Source organism: Sinocyclocheilus grahami, unplaced genomic scaffold (assembly GCF_001515645.1).
Source record: "Sinocyclocheilus grahami isolate Dianchi unplaced genomic scaffold, SAMN03320097.WGS_v1.1 scaffold161.1, whole genome shotgun sequence".
Classification (NCBI taxonomy): Eukaryota; Metazoa; Chordata; class Actinopteri; order Cypriniformes; family Cyprinidae; genus Sinocyclocheilus; species Sinocyclocheilus grahami.
This window is the reverse complement of record NW_015505340.1, coordinates 417289-436709: the sequence shown is the minus strand read 5'-3', so window position 1 is coordinate 436709 and position 19421 is coordinate 417289. Positions and strand designations below refer to the sequence as shown.

At 36.0% G+C, this 19421-nt stretch overlaps 1 protein-coding gene across 1 annotated transcript in view; it reads left to right on the top strand.

The window, feature by feature from the left end:
• The window catches only part of LOC107592958 (RNA-binding protein Musashi homolog 2-like), a 72620-nt gene extending 62179 nt beyond the window's left edge, over positions 1–10441 (top strand). Inside the window, exons 7-9 of the mRNA XM_016282546.1 lie at positions 3162–3316; positions 6027–6103; positions 8501–10441. Coding sequence (XP_016138032.1) covers positions 3162–3316; positions 6027–6068 — 197 coding nt within the window. The 3' untranslated portion in view covers positions 6069–6103; positions 8501–10441. The remainder of the gene's footprint in view (positions 1–3161; positions 3317–6026; positions 6104–8500) is intronic.
• The last annotated feature ends 8980 nt before the right edge of the window (positions 10442–19421 follow it).

Sequence of the window (19421 nt, the reverse complement as noted above, 5' to 3'; positions counted from 1 at the left end):
TCATAGTGTGTTTGCTCAATTCATATTGACCACCAAAATCATTTTAATCAGTTTTGTTTGTTTGTTTTCAGTAAAAAAAAAAAAAATCTGAGATTAATTTACCTAAAAAGAAAAATTGAAAAACAAAAATATTTTTGTTGTTGTTGTTCAAAAATATATATATATTGAATTAAGCATATTTTTGGTCAGTGTTTTTATTATTATTATTATTATTAAATCATAAATATCAAAATTTTACTGAAAATAATTATTCTTAAAACATTACTAATAATGTAATTCAGGATATATTCTCTGGAAAGCATTTTTAATCTTACCTATTTTTTTGGTTGTTTGTTTACTTTTATGTTTTCAAATCAAGTTTGCTTCTGAAGTAAATGTATTTTCTTTTAAAGATGTTTTAATATTTTTACTTGAAATTATTTACTTAAAAACAAGACAAAAATATTAATTACTAAATTATTTTAGTAATCAATGTAATATTTTACATTATAGTGGGCTATTTGCAAACAAGTGGTGAATTAGCGACAGCCATTTTCCCTTCCACTCAGATCTAGTGGCGGTTATGCATGCTTTCCCATCATCCCTAGAAGTAGCTGATGCTATTTTGATACACTGACATTTAGAAGTGAGAGCTCTGACTGTAGAGCCGCTCACCTGTCCTGTTGTCTGTGTTCTCATTTGTGTGAAAAGCAGACGGATTGTGTGAGTCTGCCTCGTTCGGTTTACTCACGGCGGCATATTGCCCCCTATCTAACATATTTGCTGTCTTACATGAGCCCTCCAGGCTAATATTCCATTCACACAGATATCTTTTACCCTCCTCAGTTTTTTGGAGGCTGCTGCAGTAATAGACTCCCCCTTCAATGGGCGCTGATCTGAAGGCCTTCGCCTGTGGAAGAACTTGATTTAATATTCACTTATTAATGGAAGTGTCATAGAGGGCCGCACGTAAGAGAAAAATTGAGCATGGCACAGCAAGGGGCCTCAAAGTTTCTGAGAGCGTTCATTTAATATAATTCATGCATTTGTTTTTATTTTCCTTAATTCGCCTCTCAACAGCAATGAAATGGAGGGGTCATCTGCAAATGACAGCAGCCATAGCTCAAGTGGTCTGATATAATTAGTCTAATTGTAGTTTTCTCCCCAAAACCCCCTCCAGCCCCTCCTTGCTCCTTTTACACATTTGTCAGTATTTCTGCTCTGGGAATTTGTGTTTAGGTTCAGAAGTTTCAACTTCGGCAAACAAACTTTGTGGCCAGGATCCCCACATCTGACATCTGATCAGTGTTATTTTCATATTATTTATGTATAATCTTTTTAATATCACTATTAATATTGTTATTTATGTATTTATTTTTAGTTCAGCTTTTAGTTTTTATTTATTTCTAGTTAGTAATTGTAGTGTTTAAACTTATTTCAGTTAGTTGCACAATTTCTAGATTTAATAAAAAAAAAATTTTAATTTAGTGTTGTTTTTATCAGCTTGATTTCGGTTAACAAAAAGTTTTTTGCCAATTGAGAAATCTTACGTAACTTATTTATTTCCAACTATGAAATTCTGTTTTGCTATTTAGCTAGCAGCTGTTTGTCCTTTGAAATCTTTTTGATTGTGTCTGTAAGTGAAACTGCATCTGTCATAAAAACATAACACATCATTTCTCATATTGTTTTGTTTTTGAATGTTTGTTCTAGAGAAAACTTTAAGCACTATTAAAAGCTTTCATAAACTTCTGATTCCACAAGTTGTTAGAAGAAAACATGTACATCGCAACATCTTTGATTAGAATTGCCTGTGTCACTTTATTTTAACGCAACGCTCACACTTTATTTTAAGGTCCAATTCTCGCTATTAACAAACTATTAACTACAACCTCAATAAACTCCTAATTTGCTGTTTATTAATAGTTAGTAGTTGTTAAGTTTAGGTATTGGGTAGGATTAGGGATGTAGAATATGGTCATGCAGAATATGTGCTTTATAAGTACTAATAAACAGCCAATATGTTCATAATAGACATGCTAATAAGCAACTAGTTAATCATTCTTACAATTTGACTTAAAATATGTTTTATGTTGTATTTCTTAGCAAACTGACCCAGCAACATTTTATTTATTCACCAAAGTCAAGTTTTACTTGCAATTTGCGCTTGGCGAGTGTTAAATTTCATCTCCCGGGCTTCATCTTCAACAGTTTCTGCTTTCAGACTCAAATGTAGCTTCAGCAAAAGTGAAGTCACACTCGCAGTGGAGAGGAAACTCCACGATTCAGTCTTCAACGCGTTTTACCCAAGACACCCTCAGCAATTTTCTGGTTTCCAGGCGGCTGCTAGGCCTGATAGCCCCCTGACGCTAACTGCCAGATAATCACCGCCATATATATTTTAAAAAAATATATAATAAATAAATAAAATATATATAATAAAAAATGAGGAGGAGGAGAGAAACAACTTTCTCAATGACAGGTGTTGATTAGATAGGGGGTGTTGTGGCAAAATCCCCCGTGCAATTTTCAGAAAGGGACTGGAGAACTGGCAGTCAAATTTGAAGGAGGATGGGTTTAGAGCACTTGATATGAGATTGGGGGAAAGGGAGTGTACGGGAGCGGAGAGAGGGTGAGGTTATAATGAAAAGAACCTGGAAGGAAGCAATTCATTCTCACTCACACTTTTAAACATCACAAACGCCCTCAGAGGTATACAAAAAAAATTCATAGATCTCCATCACACAGCAGTCTAGCTCACCTAAAAACCTACTTGAGTAGAATGCATGCCATGTGAATGCTGGCAAGATGCGTCCGACATACATAAGTGTACTTTCATCTGCATGAATGATGAGATGTTTTGCTGCAGTAGTTGCTAGCTTGAAGTATAGCTGACTAGTTGTGCAATGTGTGTGTGTGTGTGTGTTTATGTGTAAGAATTTATGACCAGCTTCTTTATTTTTCATTTCATACCTTTTGGATGCACCATAAAGAAGACATTAGGCCACAATTCCTAAAACACCTCAGGCAGTAAAGACATACACACACAACTTCCTTTCAAAATATGACATTTTTTGCTTATAGTGCATGATTGTGCTAAGCTTGCTAGTAGTACTATACACCAGCAGTCCTGACTAGCAACCCTGCTCACATCACTGTTGGCACGGCCACTTCTCCGGCAGGCACCAACCCACCCCGGCCTGGAGTCTTTCCTGGAGCCAGCAGTCCCGGGCCAGGGGCTGACCTGTACGGCCCCACCAGCCAGGACTCCGGCGTGGGCAACTACATTAGCGCTGCTAGTCCCCAGCCCGGCTCCGGCTTCGGACACAGCATTGCTGTAAGTACCCTATTCACCTCCATCACTGTTTCTCTGTTCTGTCCCACTTGATGCATTCACCACCCTGCTCGAGTTAGTGCTTTTAGACTCATGTAGCTGCTATTGTAGTTTTTAGAAAGTGAATATTCTACCATAGTTTGAGGGAAAAAAGACTAGATTAGATTTGAGTAGATTTCACAAATAATTACAAAGAAACAGCAAGCAACACATTGACATTTCAAAGTAGAAAGACTGAACTATTATTTTCTTGTAAAACATACTCTAATCTTTAATTATAACTTCCAAAAAACATTTTTATGTATAAATTATATTTAAATAGAATCTTCCTCAAAACCTCAGAACATCTCACTGGTGATTGACAGTGTTCTGGAGGAAGAAAGACTTTTTTCTTGAGCTGTCTGACATGAACTGCTGTTTCTGTTAGCCTCTGAAGCGTCCTCACAAACTGAAAAGCTTTTTTTACAAAAGATTTATTTCTATAAATGTATCCACCATTTTCCTACGCCCCATGACACTTTGCGCAAATTATGGGAGTAACTTCTGTTAAACTGTAAACAGTCAGCCTGTGAACAAAATAATAACCATTGAACATTAAATGGAAATGGAAAATTGTTAAAGCGTTAACAAATGACTTTCAACAGACCACGAATATCCCCAAAATCTTGGATTATTGCAGCAATATTACAGACGTGTTAAATATCACTCTGGTTATATATGTCTATATGTTGCCTGAATCCAAAATGTACATTAACATTGAGTGATAATATTTCAGTGATTTCCATAATTTCAGTAGATTACAAATATTATATGTACCTGCTTTAGAAACATTCCAGTAAACACTGCTAATAGGGATTAGAAACGCAAAGGGGAGACAATTATATTTTAAAGCATCCATGAGAAAACAAACCTGGAAAGAGACATTAGGATTTTTGGGCAGAAAAATTTGAGATTCTTAGTGCATTCCAGTGAATTATTCATGGAATGTATTGTAAATTAAATCGGCAGAACAGACCACAAATGCGCAGTGTATGCTGTCTTTTTTCATACTGTTACGGCAGGATACAAGGGAAGAAAGAACGTAACCAGGAGGAAAAGAATGCATCGGATTGAAAAGCTCTCGCCATAGATGTTCTTCTTCTACCATGTCACATTAAAATACTAAGCGTGACGTTATTCTTCTGACGTCTGAAAATAGAACATGAAGGAAAATGTACAGCTCATTCAGTCAAACAGACAGATAAGGATTATTTGTGGTGCAGCTTTATGATTTAAAATGACTCAAAAAGACTGTAACTTCCCCAAACCGGAAGTGCCTCCCATAATTTAAAACGCTGTAGGCTCGTTAGGAAAAAGGTGGATACATCTAGCCAATGTTTAGGTTGCTCAGTGTTTGAACCGGAGCCTGCCACAAGTGAAGTTCACCGTTTTCCTGCTCAGATTGAGGCTTCTATGTGACTTCTGACAGTGTTTGTCTCTTGCTTATGTTTGCTGCATGAATTGTGATTTCAGATGAATTCATTAATGTTGTTATTGTTGGCATGAATGTAAATGATTATATGCAATTACTTGATCTTTGTTGAAAAAAATCAATGTTCTTTCTTACAACAGTTTACTTTCTATTCTCTCTTCTTCTTTGAAATGTACATATTTCTTTCCATTTTACTTCATTGTTTGGCAGTAAAAGATTTAAATGGGGAGAGCAGGAATAAATGTAACACCTTTTTGTTGCTTTGTTTGTTTTTTTGCTGTTTTTTTTCCTGAAGATTTTTAGCCTAAATGAACCCCATATCTTCAATTTCCAGCCATTAAATGTAGAAGCGTAGAAAACATTTGGCGCATCATAAAGAGGAAAATGCGACAAAGAAGACCTAAGACATTTGAGCAACTAGAAGCCTGTATTAGACAAGAATGGGACAACATTCCTATTCTTAAACTTGAGCAACTTGTCTCCTCAGTCCCCAGACGTTTGCAGACTGTTATAAAAAGAAGAGGGGATGCCACACAGTGGTAAACATGGCCTTGTCCCAACTTTTTTGAGATGTGTTGATGCCATGAAATTTAAAATCAACTTATTTTTCCCTTAAAATGATACATTTTCTCAGTTTAAACATTTGATATGTCATCTATGTTGTATTCTGAATAAAATATTGAAATTTGAAACTTCCACATCATTGCATTCTGTTTTTATTCACAATTTGTACAGTGTCCCAACTTTTTTGGAATCGGGTTTGTAATTGCCATTCTGTTGTTGTTCTGTAAATTTTATGATTGATTTATTTTTTAACTATATTACATTTTATTAATTGGTTAAAAAACATCAGCCCTAAAGGAGAGTTACTTGTTTAAAAGGATGTTCATGTTTTAAGGGTAAATAAGGTACAACGGCGTACCACCCCAGTGGTACTAGTAGCTTGTAAAAACAGTAAATATTTTTTGCAACTTTACAGTCATGCAGTCTTTAAAAGTCTGTCATCTTTTCACTACAATTTGATGTTTGAGTTATTTACTGAGTGTTAGTTATTCTTGCTCTCCCCTGCTGTTCACCTAGATCAGACTGAGGGAATGATGTGGACTGATCTTTAAAGTTTATAGATAACATGCATTCATGCTAGCAACACATGCAGTGATTGAAATGATTTACGAGTGATAGACATATTAGCCTTTTCACTCAGAATGCATACTGACACCATTACTAACTGTACACTTTTAGGGTCCTTTGATTGCGACAGCTTTTACAAATGGATACCATTGAAACCTAACAGGTGGTTGGTTGCCATCTCATTTGAGGTAGATATCCTGTACCATTTATGAAATATATTTTTTTAATTTGTGCCTTCATAATTATGTATCTGTTCATTACTATCTTCCTGTTCCATCTGCCCATTCATTTTGATTCCCTCTCAGATGAGTTTACGTTGAATCCGTGTAGTGCTTTTATTTTTTCATCAACACCGTAGGCTTTTACAGGGCTTTTACATCTCAGACAAGGAAATTTAAACTTCATATGCAACAACCTGGTTTTCAGAAGTCTTATCTCTCATTGAACATCTATTTTATTATTTATTCCACATTTTGAAGCCCTTTGAAAGCCTTGAAAAGTGTTTCCCGCTTCGCAAACACCGTAAGTGTGGCGGCTACACGTTTGCCCCATTACTTTATATCACTAGTTCCTCCTTTATCCTCCGCCTGCCTGTCTGTCATTCGACTGTTCCTTTCATGCATGATGTCTGCGAGCGTGTCTACTCAAAACTGCGCAGTTGCTTTCTTTCACTGCTATAGTTGGATTGCGACAGCCACGGCACTGCGCTCCCAACGCACATAGACTCAGACCCTCTATGAAGTGCTGTATTTGGATATTATGCACAGGTGTTGCGGCTTTGATTAGTGTGCACCTGGAAGCGAGCCCTCTTTGCTGAGAATCTGTTGACTTAGGTGCCATCTGATGTAATTCATCAGGTTTTTTGGATAAGGCGCTGTTTCTGTAATCACTGCGCTTCTATAGCTAGGTCTTAAGGACTTAAAGGTGATTTTGAGTATATGCTGAGATGCCAGATATGGCTAAATCGGAGATGACTCGCTTATTTAAATGCGATGTATGTGGATAAGTGGATGCGCATTTATTCGGTCAGAATCCCTTCCCTATACTTACTTAATATTTGCACCCAGACTGTTTTTTTTTCTCCTACGGTGATGCATCAAGTGCGATTACGCCAGACTCTGTGGCTCCATGGCATTTACCTGTGACCTGTCGTCTGGATAAGAGGTCTGCGGACTGCGGTTTGTTGCCCATAATCTTCCTAAAGAGCTTCTCATTTTGTCCTCGAGGCAAAACGGATGATTGATTTAATGAGTAGGTAGAATCGCTCCATCTGTATGGATTCTCCAAACATTTGATTGAAGCACACATTAGCAGTCAGAGAAAGCAACAGCAGCGAAGAGATATTGCAGAAGCAGGTTCTTAACTTGTCATTTCCTGGTTGGATGGACATCCGAAGAGTTTCTGCATGCTTGAAACACTAACATATGTGTTGTGTCGATGTCTGAACCCCATGTAGATAAGATGTGTTCACATTAAAAGTGCCAATGTGTTCTGTATCTGAGCCTAAATGAACGAAGCTTGTAATAAAAAGATGCTGACGGTGGAGTGATTCTGACGATATAACATTTCTACTTCAATTTAAAGCTGTCGGCAGCAAACTTTCAACCGGACTGAATCAATGCATGGTTTATGTTTAAACTAGATTTACTGTGTACGATTAGAAGCTTCAGTTCATCAAACATACTGCACTTCCAATGCCAATATATGCTTTTAAAAACCTTGGTTTTATTAGAAAAACAGTTTGACTGAAGCACAGTTGTATTTGAAATTCATGTGAATTAGCTGAAAGTTTAGACTAATTCTTTGTTGCTGTTTTCCATGTTTTAGAATAATACTAAATCAAAGACAACATTGATTGCTTTTAAATAGTACTGAAGGAGTTCATTTTTTATGCTTGACACTTTCCTGCCCAACTCACCCATTAAAAAAAATAATGAACAGTTACATTTTAAATAAATAAATAAGGTTTTGAAAGTAAAAGTCTCTTATGCTCACCAAGCCTGCATTAATTTTTTATCAAAATACAGTTAAAATGGTAATATTGTAAAATGTATTATAATTTAAAATACATGTTTTTTAGTTGATATATTTTAAAATGTAATTTATTCCTGTGATGGCAAAGCAGGGCATTACTCCAGTCTACAGTGTCACATGATCCTTCAGAAATCATTCTAATATGCTGATTTAAGGATCAAGAAACATTTATTTTTATTAATATTTCTCAATATTATCTATTTATTAAGGATTACTTAATGAATAGAAAGTTAAAAAGATCAGCATTTATTTGAAAATATTAATATTTTGTAAAATTATAAATGTCTTTACTGTCACTTTTGATTAATTTAATGCATAAAATCTTACTGATGCCAAACTTTTGAACAGTAGTGTATTTGTAAACAAATTAATTGGAAGATAATGAGAAACATACATTTGGAAGTCAAATGTGTCCAAACTTGTGGCTGTTAGTGACAAGGTTCATGGAGGTAAGATTATGATGTCACCAGCAAGGCTCAGATGCAGCACATTTCACACACACACACACACACACACACCATTTAACTGAAAGTATGTGCTGTTTGTTTCAGCAGAGTTTATCAGGAGGCCCGGGGAAGACTGGCCGGAGTTTCTAATTGGTTCTGTGTACAGGTAAAGGCCATTAAACTTCAAGCACTACAGCGTTGAATGGGAATCTAAAGCTGAGATGGCGCCACACGAAGAACAAACCGAAATATCAGAATCATCTCAGAAAGAAGAAAGAAAACAACTAAACAATCTGCTGTACTATACTGAAAACCTGGCTTTTGAATATTTTATCCTAGTGTAGCCCTGACCTTCAATTAGGATTATATTTTTTCCCCTTTACTGTTTTTCCTTTTAGAAGCATTTTTTCATCTTTTATTGTGTACATGTTGAATCAACCAATGTTTATTTGATTTCTAGATGTTCTTCGTTGTTCTTGAATGTTCTCTGATGAGAGCGACTATGTAAACATAAAATTTATTTTTTTGTTTTTTGAGGTAGTAATTTTTCCAATAGCAGTCATTTCACAGCCCTCGTCTATCACATTTTCAGGTTTCATTTCATACAAGCAAGAAACCGGATTGAAATGACATTTTTAATTCAAGCCTAAACCGCAATGAGTGGGTAACTCAAAAAAAATCTTAGTAGCTCTGTTCTCTGTTTATTGTGATGTCTTGTTAACCATGATTACCTATTTTGGGCAATAAGAGGACTACAATATTTTCACAGTCCTTTTTTATAAATGTCATTTTTGTTGTCGATGAAAAAAAAAAAGAAAGAAAAGAAAAAGCTTTCCTTTTAATACTTTGTGAAATGAGATTTAAAAAGAAAAGAATTCTGAAACTGTATATATTATTCTGTTCACTGCATCAAACTGTTTCTGAGAGAGAACCATATTTTTGTGATGGCGTCAGAAGTTGTATCGTGCGCAAGCCGAAATATGTCAGTGCAAAAATATCTTCGAGGGTCAATGCAGTAACTGAGGTCCATCTGTAGCACAAAGACCGTGATTTACCCCAGTACGGACTAAACTCAATCGAACACTGTTAGCTCGCTTTGTAAATACCGTCGGCTTTACACCTGTGCAGGTGTCATACCAGCATATGGATTAGATAGTACGTTAAAATGTGCACAGCTTATAGAGAATATACTTTACAAGGTATACAGAAATCAGCATTGTAACAAAAGAAAAAAAATCGCCACAAAATCCAAAGCACACATGAATTACGATTTCAAACCGTGTCGAGACATTTCATGTTAGCATTTCATTTCGCATTCTAGTACGAGCTTCTTTTTCCCAACGAGTGTCCATGTGTGTCGAGATTTTTACGATTCGAATTAAAAAAAAAGCAATATTTCAAAATGTTTTGAAATTGCTCTACGATTAGAAAAAACGAATCTTTTATACCATTACCTCAGTCCTGTGAGAATTACTTTAAAGGAGATTACAAAGTAATTTATTTTAGCCTGAGACAGATATTGAAAAAGATATTAAAGTGTTGTTTTGAAATTAAGTAAATAATTGCACTGTGAGAGAGAATTTATCATTTTCTATTTGCACATGTGAGCTGACAGTCTCTAACATGGGTCATGTGAAGGACCGCTGTGGAAGCCGTTTGTTTCTTTCCACGCAGGATAACACTTACGAATCTCGAGTCTTGGCTTGCATTGATTCGAAGACTGTACTATTTTATTCTAGAATATCAGAGATGACAGATGAGTTTATTGGTAGCAATAGTTCATTTCCTCAGAAACACTGAAGCCAGTAGCTGCTACACACATTTGTTGTTCATGTGGGGACTGGATTTGATGAGACACAAATGGCATTTAGAAATATGAATTGACTGATGCTGTTATTCGATCTTGTTGAAAATGTTGTATTTTTGTTTATTACATTTTTTTTGTTTGTTTTTTTGTTCATTTCACTAAACTAACAGGTGAGGCAGAATGCTGGATTCTTTCTCAAGAAGGAGACGTGATAAAAGTAATACGATTTAAAAAAATAAGTCAAGAAGAACTTTGTGCTAACTGTTTGAGCTGTTTTAAAAAAGACAAACGTACAACAACAAAAAAAGCAAGAAAGAAAATTATCCCGAACATGTTTTGAATTTAAATAGGGATGGATTTTTATCAATATTTTTGTGGATGTTAATGATTATACTAAATATAACAATGACAATAATACAGATATTATGTACTGTATTTATCAATTGTTTCTCTTCATTCCCTGTCACCTCATTCAGTAAGTCAGTGCAAAAATATCTTCGAGGGTCAATGCAGTAACTGAGGTCCATCTGTAGCACAAAGACCGTGATTTACCCCAGTACGGACTAAACTCAATCGAACACTGTTAGCTCGCTTTGTAAATACCGTCGGCTTTACAACTGTGCAGGTGTCATACCAGCATATGGATTAGATAGTACGTTAAGATGTGCACAGCTTACAAAGACAATATACTTTACAAGGTATACAGAAATCAGCATTGTAACAAAAGAAAAAAAATCGCCACAAAATCCAAAGCACACATGAATTACGATTTCAAACCGTGTCGAGACATTTCATGTTAGCATTTCATTTCGCATTCTAGTACGAGCTTCTTTTTCCCAACGAGTGTCCATGTGTGTCGAGATTTTTACGATTCGAATAAAAAAAAAGCAATATTTCAAAATGTTTTGAAATTGCTCTACGATTAGAAAAAACGAATCTTTTATACCATTACCTCAGTCCTGTGAGAATTACTTTAAAGGAGATTACAAAGTAATTTATTTTAGCCTGAGACAGATATTGAAAAAGATATTAAAGTGTTGTTTTGAAATTAAGTAAATAATTGCACTGTGAGAGAGAATTTATCATTTTCTATTTTGACAATAATACAGATATTATGTACTGTATTTATCAATTGTTTCTCTTCATTCCCTGTCACCTCATTCAGTAATCTTATGTTGATCATTGTATTTCAGTAGTGTGTAAAAAAAAAAAATACAACAAAAAAAGAAAAAAAAACAGGAATATGACTTTACCTTGTTAAAAGAGTGCTGTCTTGATACCAGTGTAGTGGTCTATACACTTATTGGTTGGTATTTTTCACATTTCCCCCCCTCTCACTCTCCTTTTGTCGTTTTGCCCTTTCTCTATATCTCACTCTCTCTTTAGTGAGTAGTTGTAGGTGTTATGTACTTAATGTTAAGATGTAGAGGTATTCATTAGCAATTGTAGGACCAGTAAGGATAGAACTTTCTCTTTATAATCATTTAAAGACAAAAAGACAAAAAATGCTGAGCGTTGTTTTCATAGTAATTTTTCCTTTTTTTTCTCCTTTTTTATTCCACTGTTTTGCTGGTCTCATATGGTTTCAACTAACCAAAGCTCTCACTGATGAAATCTAGGAGAAAGAAATTGCTGTACGACAGAATTGTAATCAAGGCATTAATTGGATCCCCACCCTTGAATGTTTTAAAAGGGGTGTGCCATACTACCTTAAATGCTAACGCTAGATATGCAAAACCGTTTTACTTTCATTCTTTTTTTTAAGAGGGACATGAGCTATAATTATGAAGAGGATGATTTTATTAGGTGAATGAAAAATTCATAAATATTTTTTTAGTAAGTTCTAACAAAGTAATGATGATGATATAGCCTAATCAGTATAGATATGGGTAAAACTGTAATAGGTTTTTGATATTTATACTCCTCAAAAATATCCCAGTGGCCTACAGCGCTACTTTTTTTTATATAAATACTTTTTTGGGGGGGATTTTATTTTTATGCCTAGATTAATACATACTTTAGTTTTGAGTCACCCGTAACATACAATATGATTGTTTTTGTACTTTTTAATTGCATTGCCAGCTTTTCATTTGAATTCAGCATTCCTAAATTCAGTACCAGACAGCATCATTGTCTGTTCTGATGTCACGCAAATTAGCTTGACTTTACTGTAAATCTAGTGTCACTCTGAATCTGTATTCCTGAATCACATCAGTTCTCAGGGATATCAAACATGAGCCAATGTACCACCTTCACTGGGGAGATTGCTATGCTACTAGTGAGTTACGATCAGCACAGCACAACTTTTAATGAAAGGTGGTTTCTAACTGAAGTTTATTCAATACATTTGAGCGAAATAAAAAGGTGCTGTCGGGATGAACCGTGCACAGCATTTTCTTACTGAAGACATCTTTTTAAACTGCAACACTAAGTGGTTAGTTGTTCTTAGTTGGATGTCTCTTTCTTAACAAGTTGAGTATCCAGCATCCATTTAGGTCTTCATACACATTTAGATGGTCTGCGAATGTTTAACAGCAGATGAAGCACATTTCCCTTCTGCTGTCAAATAAGTGCATGATTCGGTGACTCTTGATTAAAATGAAGGCTGGCAACCCTTTTAAACAGTCTTTTCCATTCGCATCGGTTAGCTTACTGTTTTTTTTTTCCGTAATTTGATCTCGTAGCTTGGACTTTAAGGTAGCATGGCTCTGTTGCCATCATTTTGTTTTCCGTGGACAGCAGTTTACAGCGGATGAATGTTACACATCTTGCTAGACTAGTTAAATCATTGGAAAATTGTTGGTTTAAAAAAAGAAAATGACCTGGAAGGTGTTGGGTGATTTTGGGAGTGAACTACCGAATCCATTTAAACTTGAATTTTGTGGCAAGTGCTAGGCAATGGCCAAAACGATCATCCCACTAATAAAGCAAAATGTTCTACACTGTAATGTCTAATGTACAGTATACTTGTATACATATACAAGGTATATATGTATAGTGTATATATATATCTCTCTTTGTTAAATTGTTGAAACTGCCTCATGACTCATCATCGTAGGTGAACTGATGCTAGTCCACATTGTTTGTTCCTCTGGCTGTTGAATCATGTGTCGTGTAAGAGCTGCAGCAGATGTACAGGAGGCCCGGTTGTAGTTTAGCTGCAGAATGTGTCGTGTAAACCTGACAAGGACGTGTATATGGTGTCAATAGGTGGAGGGTCTTATTTTTGACACTCGGTCTCGCATTTTGTCCTGAGGCTTCAGCCTCGCTGATTGCCTTGCCCATTCCTAACACTTGCCCATTTTTTAATGTTAACGGACTTTTTACCACGAGAACTGACTGAACGGACTGACGTCTGAAAGCATCTTTCAGGTCTTCTTGTATGGCTTGCTCAAGCCCTGTTGTAAAATAAACTAAAGTGGATGGGGGTCTCTCACATCTCAGATGTGGAAAGTATAATTTTATATTTGTATTTTCAAATAATAAAAAAGAAATGAATATACCTGCGAAAGATTGTATGCCAGAACATGCACAACGATTAAAATGCACAAAGTTGAATACAGAGGCCAACAGCACTTGTGTAAGTTTGTTTTCATTCTCACATTTGTTTACATCCGTAAATTTGATTCTGACTTGTTGAAGGCTACACACATAGTGAGATATATATTAGATAATTGTAGAAATACATCATTAGAGAAATGCTTTTCCACTGGTGCTTCACAGATCTGTTCTGAAATGGTCACATGCATAAAATAATACATAGATAGAATAACAACATAAATAGGCTTAAGAGGGATAAGTGTTTTTGTTGTTTATTTTCAAGTCTGTGCCCATTAAACTCTATTGTATGTTTGGCACCAATTCATGTTTTATTTGGTAGAAGCAACTAGATTAGACAGATGCCAACAAAGACAGGGTTCTTGACATGCCCTCATTCTTGATAACCATGAATGAAACTATGCAATGTAATGCAAACATTAAATACAAGTTCACTTGCCAAGAGGATAAACATGGTTTCTGAACACATTATTATGAGCAGTGAATTATTGTCTGCCAAGAGCACAAAACCAAATTCATTTGACATTTAGAAAACAAACAATCCAACTATAACGAATGACTATAAATCACACTTCTCTGTTGTTTATGCATTTATAAAATTGCTGGTTTTGAAATTCTGCCAATTGTTCGTTAGAAATGTTGCTTAATGTTTGGCCTGTGCAGTTTATGGTAATATTAATACACTTAAATGTTTGGTTTGATCAAAATGTTACTGTTTAAAAAAAACAATCTCAAGTCAACAATCTTTATAAAATGTTTTGAAATGAATAGTGAGAGATAAAAATGTAATCCTTTTTAGTCATTTATGTAACACCATAGAAAGAAAAATGTCCTTGTGCAATTGGTTCAAATAAAGCTCAAGAGGTCAGAATTTAAAGCCTTAAAGGCTCAGTCGAGAGCCTCAGTCCATCTTAGAAAATAAAGTCTTACAAATCTCTGCCACTGAAATGATACTGCTATATGTTTTGGTTGTCGAGTTGGTTTCAACTATAACAATAGCTACATCTCGATTTGGACTGTTTTTGTCGTACATTCCTAATTGGAAATGTTTTAGAGAGAAGGATTTTTAAACAAAAAAGGCCTAAGAAAATATAGGAATGTTCAGGGGGAAAATATGATTTCAGAAACAACACCCTTTCATACATTTTTTTTCCCCAAGACGTACTGTACACAGAATCCAATCAGACAGTCCTATTGTTGTGTGGTACATTTCGTGTCTGTGTTTACATTAAGGCGGACAGTGCATTTGCTAGTATTACATTACTTAAATGTAATGACTGTTTCCTAGCTCTATGTTTTCATATAGTTATTTCAACTCAATCAGTCACTATTTTATGTCCATATGTAATTGGTATCTGTCTGCTAAGCAGAACAATGTACAGTAAATCATACATTAATGTATAATCAGCTGATCAGTATGACAAAATAAACCCCTTGAGGGAGACACAAGACCTATTCACACTGTCGGGGTTTATTTTGTGATAATGGCCAGCATTACATACCAGTTGTGGTCCATTATTTAGAGCTCTCCTGATTGAATTTCAATGCATGATCAAACTGTAATTAACAGCAGGGCCTCTAATTACTCGGCAGGTGTACGGTGCTTGAGAAATTATCTTATTGCAGTGTCATTGGAAGTGTGCAGGCCATAGTTGTAAAATCAGATCGTTTCCACTAGAGTTGTCCACCCACTATGGCTCTTCATATCCACAGTGGAAACTGCATTTTTAGCAGATGACACTTTATAAGAGGGCTGTTGATGAAAAACATAATGGCGTCCTCATTATTCGCTCCTCTCGGCGAAGCGATCGATGACCGAAAGAGTTCTGCGGCTTTCACAGAATGGATATCCACAATCGTTTACGGTGTCAGGAGCAGCACGAGGGTTCGGATGTGATCACGCATTAACATCAAGTGCGATCAGGGAGACGGAGACCGTCCCGTTCTGAATGAACCCAGACAGTTTTTCTGGGATTAGAAACCTGTTCAGCCCCTTGTCTTTGCTGATGAGTATTTGACTTCTAGCTGCGAGACATCCCAATCATCTCCACTCCCCCAATACTCCAATCAGTCCCTCATTAGCATCTGACACTACCTGTCATTAACAAAGCTCTCTAATTAGGAGCCAATCAGCCCTCTCAGGAGCCCTCTTCTGAATGATGTGTGTTTAAAGCAGGAGCACGCGGTGAGCTCAGATTGCAGGCGAGGTGTGATTTTAGAGGGGAGAACAGCGTGCTTACCCACCTAGTGTACTAGCACTCAGGCAGATGGAGGAAAATTAAATCGCTCCTGACATTTTTTATAGTCATCTGCCTCTTAACATCAAAGAGAGAGAGGACTGCTTTTTTGAAGGCATTATGTATGTCACTGAATCAGCTGTGAGAGCCATATGTCAGCAAAAAAAATCTAACATGTTGAGTGAGTGAGACATATGGACTGAAATGATTTGATTTGTTCAAAGACAAAATACAACTTGTTATTGTGCTTTTGTTTTGCATAAACATCTACTTTCATAGCCTGTTTGCATTCTTCAAGATCCAGCAAAAGCATTTCATGTACACTTGTGGCTCTGTGTACTTTTAAGAAAACTCTTCAAACACATATTTATGACTCTCACAAGTTTCATTTGTATATAAATGCATACAACATTTAAGCCTGATTGGAAATTACGTGCAATAAAACCTTGATTTGACGTTTTCTTCTGACGTTTTCTTCTAACGTGTCATATATCATCTCATGCACCTTACTGACATGAGTGTTGCCTTTTTGGTAATACACTCACTTGAAAAGGTTTTATTTTATCACTCATTATGTAACATTAGTTTAGATTATTAATAGCTTTAAATATAGTAATTAAGATTTTTATGAGGGATTTTCATAGTTTTAGAACATTTCCATCCAGAACAGGATAAAAACAATCAAATCTATGTATAAAAGGCATTGCAATATAAATGAAGGCAAAATACAATGGCTCATTAAATTGTCCAAAAAAAAATCAATACTTAATGGCCTAACTATGCTTGTGGCAGTCATATCCTGCATATAAAGGTAGGAAAGCCTCTCGTAAACCTCTAATAAACCCTCTCAGCTGGCCATATTCAAATCATTCGGTTATGGTTAAATGAGAAATGAATGAACATGAATGTCAAATAATTCTTTGTCAGGCTAATTCTGAAGCTATTCCGACTCTACGGAAATTGTAGGGTTTCCGGTAAGACGGGGAGGAGGGCTGGGTTTGCTCAAAGGTAATTTCTTAATTTGTGTGGTTTCATTATGCTTAAAAAAGCAATCTCTCTCCTGTGACTGTGTCAAATTGACTCAGTACGGCAAAATGCACTCATCTGCATAGCTGTCACAACGGCTCATAAGATCTGGCACCCAATAACTTGTGCACAATGTGCAGAATTACCGGTGTCACTTTTAATGTGACATAGCAATTTACATCACACACCATAGGGACACGTGCACATTTCAAGTGGTTTGCATGGTTAATGGCTGGAACGTTATTTGCATTATAATTTGGTGAGTGTGAAGTGTAATCAAGCTACATTGACTCTTGGGGACTGTGGTGGCATGGTGAGCGACGTCACAGCAACCCAAGAGCAGTGCTGCTTGGGCTCGCATGCAAATTTGCTGTGCGTGGCCAATCTGATGCGCCCCTGACTCGGGCTTAGTTTGCATATTCCACAGTTGGCACGTTAGACCCCACAAAGCCCCTCTAGCCTCTCTTCAGCTCTCATTAGTGCCAGTGAAATAGTATGCTGATGCGCTGGCAAACTTCAGTTGTAAGTTAAACACATTTAGATCTGCTTGATACAGAAGATAGTTATTTTTGGACTATCCTAGACCGCTTACGTGAAAGCCGTGTGATGCTGAGAAAAATCGCTGACTGAAGACTTGTTCATTTACATATGCATTTAGTTCACGTCAGTCAACAGTGCATTCGTGACGCTTCGTATTAATTCAGCATGTTTCTAAAGAAAGTTCAGAGTCACAGAGCCTCTCGAATAAAATAACAGTAATATTTTTGTAGATGAGTATCTTTGCCAATTATAAGCACAATCCGTTAGCATTCACATTCATTTCAGTAGCAGCCGCTGGAACCACCAGAAGTGTGATTTATAATCTGATGTATTTGCACTGTTTTTGAGCAAATAAAGGTCCTTTTTATGCTTGCAAGTGTGGTAAAAAAAAAAAATCTAATTATATGCTGCTTGCAAAGATTTTTTTTTTTTCATCAGAGTACATGGCTACTTTTGAATGTTTGAATGGATAAAGATGGTGCAGCCAGATGGTTACAGCATCTACCAGCAGTGGATAAATAGCCAAACCTCGACTCTTCAGGCAAGTCAAGTACACAATCATCTGAACATAATTACCTGACAAGAGAGAAGTAAATCCTTCCCCTTATGGGCAGAGAGATTATGTTTCATACACAATTACACATCTTCATAGGTAATCACATTGCAAAACAGCAACCAAAAACCTTACCTAGATTGAAACAATTCTATAATTAGGATCATTTCCAATTAATTGGCAGATGTTAACTTCGGGAACACACAGGTTGCTTTAGGTTAGGTTAGTAGTGCCAGGAATCGATATACCACTCCATTACTTACCGTCACATTTCCTGTATCGCATATAAGTCATAATGCCATTATTTTGTTCTTGGCTTTCGCTAACGGTATCAAGCCACAAATCAAAATGAAGAATAAAACATCCAATCAATGTTGGTGTTATTATGCATTGCACAGCATTAGAGAGCACCCATCAAGGTTTTCACTATGAATGATAGCATTGTTTATTTGCATTAGCACCCGATTCACTAAAGGAATTATGCAAATCAGGTATCAGCTCAAACATGCCCACAAAGTCGGTTCTGACTGCAATTTGGGAAGCACAACACAGCTCTTGATGATATGCCATGTTTTATTGGGACTGGATATACGTGTAAAGTGTGCTTTTGCACACCGTGTGCTGATATATGTTTGATTTACTCCATCATTTGTTCGATTACTGCTAATGTGATTGCTAGAAAATTTATATAAATTACTATTTTAAACCAAATTCAGTTTACTACCTGCTTTGCGCTGACAGTGAAGTGTTCATTTTTATGTTTTGTGAATAAAGTGCAACCTATAATACGTACAATTTAAATACGAAGGTGGCACGTTTGTGCTGAATTGAATGAGAATGACTTTAAATTTAAATGTACGGCAGTGGTGTTTAGCACCTGATTAAACTCGATTGCCTATGATTAGTGAATAAAACGCAGGTTTTTGCACTAAAATGACTACAGTAAGTACGCTTAGTGGATTTATTTTCATTCTACGCTATGATTCACCTGCAAAATAAAATGGTGATGAAACAAAGCAAAAAGACAAAGTGGGTGTAGTTAACGCTCAGCAGTCAAACCAATCCAGAAAAACAAGTAAAAGAAAATCAATTTACACAATCTGGAAAAGACAAAACAGCCATTGCCTAGGCTTTATGGAGAGCTAAAAATGTATCCGGAGTAAATAATTCAGAAGCCATTAGTGATGCTTTGTAGTCGCATTTATAATAGGAAAGCGAATGCTTGCATGAGTAAGCACCCATCAAGGTTTTCACTATGAATGATAGCATTGTTTATTTGCATTAGCACCCGATTCACTAAAGGAA